This window comes from Harpegnathos saltator, unplaced genomic scaffold (assembly GCF_003227715.2).
Source record: "Harpegnathos saltator strain DR-91 unplaced genomic scaffold, Hsal_v8.6 scaffold103, whole genome shotgun sequence".
Classification (NCBI taxonomy): domain Eukaryota; kingdom Metazoa; phylum Arthropoda; class Insecta; order Hymenoptera; family Formicidae; genus Harpegnathos; species Harpegnathos saltator.
The window spans coordinates 20,270-30,406 of NW_020229877.1; the positions used below are offsets into that span (position 1 = coordinate 20,270).

The 10,137-nt window shown below is 36.2% G+C and overlaps 1 protein-coding gene across 3 annotated transcripts; it reads left to right on the forward strand.

The window, feature by feature from the left end:
* Positions 1-1,609: 1,609 nt before the first annotated feature.
* Uggt (UDP-glucose-glycoprotein glucosyltransferase) lies at positions 1,610-10,061 on the forward strand. 3 transcript variants are annotated; one of them, XM_011152542.3, is made up of 24 exons: positions 1,610-1,798; positions 2,158-2,374; positions 2,452-2,705; positions 2,784-2,966; positions 3,048-3,220; positions 3,319-3,514; positions 3,607-3,820; positions 3,944-4,164; positions 4,360-4,581; positions 4,658-5,016; positions 5,095-5,338; positions 5,416-5,607; positions 5,678-5,936; positions 6,031-6,139; positions 6,255-6,440; positions 6,530-6,736; positions 6,820-7,212; positions 7,357-7,371; positions 7,751-7,928; positions 8,024-8,206; positions 8,302-8,577; positions 8,801-8,917; positions 9,054-9,192; positions 9,278-10,061. In XM_011152542.3, exons 2-24 carry the CDS (start codon positions 2,158-2,160, stop codon positions 9,313-9,315), a joined length of 4,575 nt encoding a protein of 1,524 aa, XP_011150844.1. In that variant the 5' UTR covers positions 1,610-1,798; the 3' UTR covers positions 9,316-10,061. The 3 variants fall into 3 exon arrangements, with proteins under 3 accessions (XP_011150844.1, XP_011150846.1, XP_011150845.1); XM_011152543.3 differs by lacking the exon at positions 1,610-1,798 and adding an exon at positions 1,806-2,091; XM_011152544.3 differs by lacking the exon at positions 7,357-7,371.
* The last annotated feature ends 76 nt before the right edge of the window (positions 10,062-10,137 follow it).

Here is a 10,137-nt window from a genome sequence, read left to right on the forward strand (position 1 = left end):
AATACATAAATGGCCAAAATAGGTATTTGAAAATACAAAATGCAAAATAGGTATTTTACAAATGCTTTTCCAAAATTATGTATTTTATATATATATATTTGTCGAACATTAAAATCAAGTTTCTACAGAGAATTATAAAAAAAATATAAATGATAAGATGAATATTCTACAAACCAAAAGCAAAACGGGTTTCTTAGGACTGATTAATAATATGGAAAGTTTCGAAAATATCTATAGAGAATATGTTGAAAAAAATAAAATGAATTACATAATGACTTATAAATTTTCGCAAGACAACTTGGAAATTTTATTTTCTTGTATTCGATCCATGGGGGGATTTAATAATAATCCGAATGCTATACAATTCATCGCAGCTTTTAAGCGACTACTCCATCATAATGAATTGAAATCTTCTGCAGCAGCCAATTGCATTGCACAAGACACAACAAATATACTTACAATATCATCACGAAAATCTGTAGCACATTCAAATGTTGCTAATATTAATGATGTTTGTGATAGTGATGAAGAAGAAAATTTAATGATATCTGATTCTATTAATAATATTGAAGGCAAAGAACATGCTATCATTTATATGTCAGGCTTTGTCGAACGAAAATTATTTAAAAAGATTACTTGCGAAACATGCCTTTATCTTTTTAACGAATGTACAGTTATGAAGTCTACATTCATAGAAAGAAAAAGCTGTGGATATTTACATTATCCACGAGAAGATACATATAAACTCATTGTTGTCGCTGATAAAGTTTTTAATTTTTATAAATTACAGAATAATTTGTATAAGAAAAATGCATGCCAAGAAATAATTATAAAAACAATACGTAATATTGATATGGATAAGGTATTAATAAATTTTAACAACCACGTTAATGAGTTAGACGTTTTCGAAAATCACAAATATTATTTAATTAAATTAATTATAGAATGTTATATACAGATTCTTATGAATTATGAAGGGAAATTAATGAGCCAAAATATTGAGTACATCAGACATCAGTTTACAAAAATTATTTTATTCAAAGGTCAGTAATATCTTAACAAATATGGAAAATGTAACGTTTTTTTTTACATTAATAACAAAGTTCTATTTTTATTTATGTTATGTTTAACATATATATGTTATGTGATGCTATGTTTAACATATATATTTTTATTTTTATTTATATATAAATACTAATTGTTATTGTATAAAAAAGATTTTCATAACATAAACTATATAACTAATGTAATTTTTATTATATACAGCATATTTTGTGTTCTTTATATTTTCCTTTCCTTATAAATTCATGATCGCAAATAATATCTTTTTAATGGTAAAACAGGAATGAAAAGTGCGATGATAGTTCTAATAATGGCCGTGTTTGGTACTGGCGGCGCTGCAGATGTTCATAGATGCCCAAAGTCATTACTAGCAGTCCATAGTTATATAGTCAAAGGAAACAAGCACCGTGTGCCGCTGGCTTAAGCAACTGTTGAATAATTCGTCAACGTTATTAGTCTGAATATAAGGATCTAATAGTAAGGACCAATAGTCACTGATCACTCACTGAGCGGTTTTCTCCGCTGAACGCACCCGTTGAGGAATTATTCAACAGTTGCTCTCAACCGTTGAGTGTCGTGAACACACCCATAGTATCATTAAAATCGTTTACAAAGCGCTGAGTTCTGCTGAATGCAGCCATTGTGCGTGTGGCACGTGTGCTGCATGGATTGGCTGTATAAACATTGATGTATTCTTTCCGTAGCTAATATAATTTTTAACAAAGTTATTACAAAGGTAAGTGGACATTCTCGGTGATCATGTCATTTTGAGGTTATTTAGTATAGCTTCGTTTATACCGCGAAATATTATCTGTCGATCATTAAATACGACATATGCAAATCTTATCCGAATTCTTATCGCCCAATTGATCTACCGCGACTGACATGCATATTGTACGGTAATCAACCGCAAGTTTTTAGTGAAGACTTGACATATGAAATCTTACTGATAAAACATTTTCCGCGAAACGTATCTTCGCCGTGTTTCGCCGAAATCTGTCACTTTGACAGTTTTAAGAAGTAAAAAATGTAAGAAACATAATATTGCTGATGACGTTACACTCAATAATGATTTTTACTTTGTGTGTGTTATAGATGGGGATGCTTATATTTTTTTATACATTACTGTTGTGTTCCACACAACTTGGAGCAGATAAGAAGATTAACAAATATGTAACAACATTAATAAATGCCAAATGGAACGAGACACCTTTAGTTCTCGAGGCAGCGGAATATTTCAGTGATGAAAATCCAAGTTACTTTTGGAAGTTTGTTGATGCATTTTCTAAAAAGACTAATAATCTTGTAACAGGCAAGTATTTAGATCTAATTTAATAATTACATCAATATCACTATTTTGTCTCACTATATATATAATATCCCAAGCAGCTACAGAAAAAGAAAGTTATGATATAATTCTGGAGCTGGCGAAAAATTACCTATCCGAGTCAGAGATAGCAGTGTTTAAGCTAGGATTGTCTTTACGTATTTATTCTGCACGTGTTGAAATGTTCTCTCAAATGGCTGTGAATAAAAACATTTCTTCATATTCATGCAACAATGTTGTTGACATTGGTGGAACATTTACATGTTCTTTAGAAGATATAGATAAGTTACTTGATTCATCTCAGTTTACTGAGCAGGTTTGTAATTCATATAATTTCTATTAATGCAAAATATACAATATTCATATATCAGTCATTGTATTATTTATTTTTTAGGATATATGGGAAACTACAGACACCTATGATGTAGATCATCGTTATTTGAATACATTAGAGACTAATAAAACTATAATATTATATGGTCAGATTGGAACTCCTACATTTATTGATTTTCATGAGAAACTCAAAAATATTGCTGAAACAAAAGGGATTAATTATATCCTTCGTCATTATGTAAAGGTAACAACTTATGCATTATATAAAAGCAATTAAATATATTATTGATATTGGAGAATCTTTAGCATTAGTATTATTTTACAGGAAAGGGCAGATAAGAAATTGCATTTATCAGGCTATGGTGTAGAACTACAGATGAAATCTACAGAGTATAAAGCAACTGATGATTCAGATATCAAGGACAATACAGGCAAGAGCTCAGAAGTGATGAACGATGGTGTGGAGGAAATCGAGGGAATCAACTTTATGACTTTAAAGTAAGGTGGTTATTGAAAATGTGAGGTATTTGATTTGCTTCTTTTGCATGTTACTCTTTGAGTTGTATTATTAAAATATAATATATCTATCTTTTTAGGAAGCTTTATCCGGATCAACATATTGAACTAGACAAGATACAGACGCACCTACTGGAAACCAGTCATGAGATAGGAGCCTTGAAAGTATGGCAGTTTCAGGAGCTGAGTCACCAGGCAGCTGAGAGAATAATGAAATCTCCTTCGACAGAATCACTGAATGTCCTAACTGATATATCACAGAATTTTCCTATGCAAGTATGTATTTAAAAGTACTTTCTAAACTGAATATGTACAAATATATATAGCGAAGTGTATATAGTAATTAATATATTTATTTCATGTTGTAGGCAAAATCACTAATCAGAACCAAAGTGAATAGTGACATGAAGAAGGAAATGAAATTAAATCAAGAAATATTCATGGCAAGCCTAAATATACAACCAACTGATACCGCCCTTTTTATCAATGGCTTATTCTTCGATCTGGAAGCTATTGATGTGCTGACTCTTTTGGAGTCTTTGAGGAGCGAGCTGCGAGTAATGGAGGCTCTTCATAAAATTGGTATGTTATAACTTACTGAAAATGAGATTTTATGTATTAATTATACATTATTTGTATAATAATATACTTTATATTTATACATCAAATTATATGTATTTGAAAATTAAATTTTTGTAAATTTAGGCTTTAATAATAAAAAGATGAGCAAATTGTTGGCTCTGGACTTATCTGGAGGCATGGATAGCCAGAACTTTGCAATGGACATCAGGGATTCTGCAATCAACTGGATCAACGATATCGAGAATGATTCACGCTATAGCAAGTGGCCGCCGTCGTTAACAGAATTGCTACGACCAACCTTCCCTGGCATGCTGAGGAATATCAGGAGAAACTTGTACAATCTGGTTAGTACAATGAACGTTATCGAACTTAAATTTAATCGATTTGATATTTTATGTATGTGAAACATAGAAAAGTTTCCAAAATACATGATATATCAGAATAAAAATATCAAAGACAAGTAAGAACTTTTACTTGTCTTTAATATTTTCATTTTAAATATCTTATGTGAGATACATTGTATAATGTTCTTTCTTCAGGTGCTAATCATCGATCCTTTGAACGAAGATTCTATGCCACTGGTAACTCTGGCGCAATCTCTCTATTCACATTCTGCACCACTCAGGGTTGGATTCGTCTTTGTGACAAACTACAGTACTACCGTGACGGGCTTAACGGACGCTAGTGTTGCGGTCAACAACGCGTATCACTATTTTGCAGACATGAAGAGTACTAAAGAGGCTGTGCACTTCTTAGCGGAGGTAACCACAGTTCATACGGTTAGATCTATTCGGTATCAATGTTAATAAAAAGTAAGAACATTATTTTCCATCTCAGTTAGGAAACTATATCGGTCCCTATGGCGTGGACGTGGAAGACGTCAAAAAGACCATCAAATCCAAAGATCCGTCGGCGAATATAAATTACATACTCGGCGAAGAGTCGGAATACGACGTGGGACGGCACCTAGCCAGCGACTTTATCAAACGATGTGGCTTCAAGAAGTTTCCACAAGCATTACTGAACGGTATACCCTTGACGCCCAGTCAGTTGAATTCTGAATCGTATGAGGAAGCTGTGCTGTCCACCATTATGTCGCAAACACCCGCCTTGCAGAAGGCTGTGTATCGCGGTGACGTGACAGAAGGAGATGATGTGATCGACTTTCTCATGAACCAGCCGAACGTCATGCCACGGTACGTAACTCTTCGAATTACCAGATGGTAAATTTTCTGATCCGATATACTAATTTTGCTCTTCCTCTTTTCTCTTAGATTGAACGAACGTATCTTGAAAGTGGACAAACACGCGTGGCTGAATCTGATCGGCACGATTCCTGAAGATGAGGATTATATCAAGTGGAGTCATCAAGATTTATCGACTTACTTAATGAAGAAAATGTACTACTCCTTCGTACCACGTCGCAGTAACACGCATCATATGTATTCCTTCTGGGTTGTGGCAGATCTGAAGTCATTACTTGGCCGGCAATTATTACGAGAAGCGTTTATATACATAGTAAGTAATTGGAAGACAAAATTAACTTATATACATCAACATTAATAAAACACATTAAATTATCGTATTTCTCACAGGAATCGAATACTGATGCGCGAATCAGTGTTATTATTAACGCGAAGGATGACTGGAATCTGAAATCTGACATTAACAAGATTGTCCTCGCCGCGTTAAATGCATTGTCGCCGGAAAGGGCTATACTTTATATACGTAAGGTTATTAAAGAGGAAAATGCAGCTCTCATCGCTAACGGCAACTTTGAGATCGAGGTAACACGCGTGTTTGGTTGGTATTATGCTACCGTGGATCGTCTCATTCGTGCATCTCATGTTACTGCAGGATGACGCAGTTGCGGCATTATTGGAGAGTCAAACCTCGATACTACAGTTGCACGAACATTATGTAAAAAATGTCCTAAATCTGGAGTTAGGAGCAAGAGCGATTTTATGCAACGGCCGCATCATCGGTTCTCTGGACGATGACGAAGAGTTCACAAACGAGGATTTTTCTTTGTTAGAAAGATTCAGCCAAACCACTTACGGAGCTAAGTTATTTATGAGGCTGTTAAAGGACCAATTCTTTAACGATGATGAATACGGTATTACGATAGCTTATTTAGATGAAACAGATCTGCCTCCGATGTCTCTACACTAAAAATAAAACTAACGAGATGTTGATGGTATTTTCCGCAGAAGAGAACGATGTCACGGATGATATGATTATGAAGATCGCGTCGCTGTTAGTGCCGCGACCGCAAACCCGAAACCGATTCGATGTTCCTTTCCACGGAGATGATCATAGGTGAGGCAACGTATGGTTTTTTACGTTATCTGTTACGTTTTTTATGTTATCTGTTTACGTGCATAAAATTTCTGATCGTTGCAATTGCAGGCAACTGATTGTTTTTACTTTTCAGTGTCATCAAAATTCCAGCGGCCAACGCTGACGAAGTTGCCTTCAATTTCATCGCCATTGTAGACCCAGTTTCACGCGGTGCCCAAAAATTGGGCCCAATATTAAAGACCCTCCAGCAAGCCTTAAACTGTAATATAAAGGTGTTCTTGAATTGCTTAGAGAAGAATAGCGACATGCCATTGAAAAGGTATGACAATATAAATTTTTATCGCGATTTCTTTGCCGATCCCCTTCATAATAAATTAAATAATAATTTTCCTATCCTATGTTCTTTAGTTTTTACCGATTCGTGCTGGAGCCTGAGCTGCAATTTACAGCAGAAGGAGATATCAGCGGTTCCCTCGCAAAGTTCACGAAGCTCCCCACTTCGTCCTTATTAACACAATATATCCACGCGCCCGAAAACTGGCTGGTAGAAGTAGTCCGTAGCGTTTATGACTTAGACAACATTAAACTGGACAACGTGGCAATCGGCGTGCACAGGTAGGGTCATCGAATCATTTGAATGATAAATTTATCGTTGTTACAAATTTCGCTAATTTTTACATGTATATGTCGTTTCACAGTGAATTCGAATTGGAATACTTACTGCTCGAGGGCCACTGCTTCGAAGCAGTAATGGGAAATCCACCGAGAGGCCTTCAGTTCACGTTGGGCATCGAAAGACAGCCGGTGATGGTCGATACTATTGTGATGGCTAACTTGGGCTACTTCCAACTGAAAGCGAATCCCGGTGAATGGCTGTTGCGTTTACGACAAGGAAGATCCGCGGAAATATATGATTTCACCACTGTCGACGGGCAAGACGTTATTCAGAATGGTAACAATGTGAAGGTCCTCATAAGTTCCTTGAGAAGCCATGTGTTAAAAATCAAAGTGTCCAAGAAGCCGGACAAAGCTGGCATGGACCTGCTGTCGGACAACGAAAAGGATTCCGGACTGTGGAACTCTATCTCTAGGTACGTCTACTCGATCGGGCTTCCGTGTTTTGTGATCGAGTCTCCCGGTGAAAATTCATTAATGCTGGGTGTTAGTACTTAACATGTGTAGCACGGTATTCCGTTACCTTCGAACTTAACTTTTATTTGTTCTCTCTTTTTTAGCATTGCCAAATTTTGGTAAGCTTCTCATTATTATGTAGTTAAGTACATCCATATATGTGTAATTAAATATCGGGAAAGAGATCCGGCGTAAAGACAAATGCAACAAAGACATATTTGTGGCTTGAACTTGTAATTGTCTCAGCATTATCATGCGATCTTCTTAGTACGTTGCCTTCTTGAAGCTTCTCGATTCTTGATGTTAGCTGCTTTACATCACACAAGTCACCGATATGTATTCTCGTTTGCAGCCTGTTGCCCTATTAACTAACTTAACATATCGCTGCTTCGATAATGTAGCTTATATTAATTGGAATCCTTTATCGGCTGACCGAAAATAGCTTAATCGCCGTTGATCTAAATGTCTGATATGTCTCGATGTACTTCCAAAACGTAGGACGTTCGCTACGACAGACGAAAGCGAGGACCAAGATGAGAAACTAAATATCTTCTCTCTCGCGTCAGGCCACTTGTACGAGAGATTCTTGAAAATTATGATGCTGAGTGTCATTAAGCACACTAAAACACCGGTGAAGTTCTGGTTTTTGAAAAATTATCTTTCGCCAACGTTAAAGGTAAGTAAGCTGTGCGTGATGTATAATAAAGAAAGTTTTCTATTCTACGAACATGAAGTCGTAGTTAATTAAGCGTTTTCTTTTTCACATTACAGGACTTTCTGCCACACATGGCCGAGGAATATGGTTTCGAGTATGAACTCGTTCAATACAAATGGCCTCGTTGGCTTCATCAACAGACAGAGAAACAGAGAACCATTTGGGGATATAAAATACTCTTCCTGGATGTATTATTCCCATTGAACGTGAAGAAAATAATATTCGTCGACGCTGATCAGGTAGATGACATATTTAAAAATCATTTAATATGCAAAAACAGCTTATAAACGTTGTCTCGTATGATAAAATATTTTACACGATTACTTTTTCATAGGTTGTAAGAGCAGACTTGAAGGAACTAGCAACGATGGATCTCGGCGGTGCGCCATATGCATATACACCATTCTGTGACAGTAGAACTGAAATGGATGGGTTCCGGTTTTGGAAGCAAGGATACTGGAGGAATCATCTGCAGGGTCGAGCCTACCACATCAGCGCGTTGTACGTGGTGGATCTCAAGCGATTCCGCCGTATCGCAGCGGGCGATCGGCTACGAGGGCAGTATCAAGCGTTAAGTCAAGATCCTAACAGCTTAGCGAATCTTGACCAGGTAGATAAAATTGTACATGATCTCTATATATATATATATATATATATATATATATATATATATATATATCTCTCTCTCTCTCTCTCTCTCTCTCTCTCTCTCTCTCTCTCTCAATATATATATGACACTTGTGAGGATACCGGCAAGATAATTTATTTTATATTAATTATCCGAATCGTCGCGTTTGTTCCGTATCTGTACACACAATCGATGACAATTTCAGGATCTGCCAAACAACATGATTCATCAAGTAGCCATCAAGACACTACCGCAGGAATGGCTTTGGTGTGAAACGTGGTGCGACAACGCGTCCAAGAGATACGCCAAAACCATAGATTTAGTACGTATTTTCATTTATATTGCAAGAGCGAACGCGTTACGGCGGCTCTTGACGTTTCATATATTGCGCTAAATAATATTTTACGTTTTTATTGTGACTGTTGTGATAAAGGAAAATATGTTATTTATTATTTCAGTGCAATAATCCGATGACTAAAGAAGCTAAGTTACAAGCGGCCATACGCATTTTGCCAGAATGGGTAGGCTACGACGAGGAGATCAAAACTTTGCAGCAAAAGGTGGAGAATGAGAGCAGACAGACGGAGAGGGATAGTGGTACGTCTTTCTTCTCTTCTCCTTTTTTTGCAGCATGTGACGCTTATATCTTTAAGTGGCTTCTTCTGATCGCTCTTTTTTACAGAAACAATCGAGGACGCTGCGAAGCATGAGGAACTGTAAATTTCATAAATTAACGTACATTTACGTACAATGATCCACGGGTTATTTCACAGAGCCGTAGGGTTACTGAAAGTTTTATAAAATTCTGTAAAAAGAGAATTGCATCTTCGCGAAAGATAGATTAATAATTAAGTGTCAGCGCGTCACGACGCTGCGTATATCGACAGCGGTATCTCACTTTTCTAATTGACGCCTGCCACGACTTTACGTTACGTGTAAATACTTGCCACCATCGGTGCTCGTGTAAAATTCCCAAAAAAAACAATGATATATTGGAAGCCGAAGATTTTCGTTGATTATCTGTTATCACTAAATCCACTCTTCGTATACTTACTATGAAAGCGGAAATTTACAAGAGATCTCGTCATTTTACATAATTAGATAATTATATAGTGAATGAGAGACTATTTCTTTAGATCAGGTCGAAGCGAAAGGTCGGTGAAGTATAATGGCCGACTATCGCTGAGAGTACAGTATTCAGTAAATGAATAACAATGTTATTCATGGACAACCGCCCCTGTTTATGTTGCTAAACCAATTGTGATTTATTATTGTCTACTATATACGATAGCTACTAAGGAATAAACTTGTAACATTTTTTAAGATATCTTCGGCATTCCCCTTTAGATTGTAGTGCTACTTATTGTAGAGACAGACAGGAAAGGAACATGTAGTTACCCGAGACCGACACGGCCGGCCTTTCGTTTGATAGATATGACGTTGCAATACAAATACATTTATTCGTATACCACACAGCGAACGCAATACCAGAGTAAATACCAATGACCAGAGTAGGATATCCGATTTCATTGTTAGTAATGA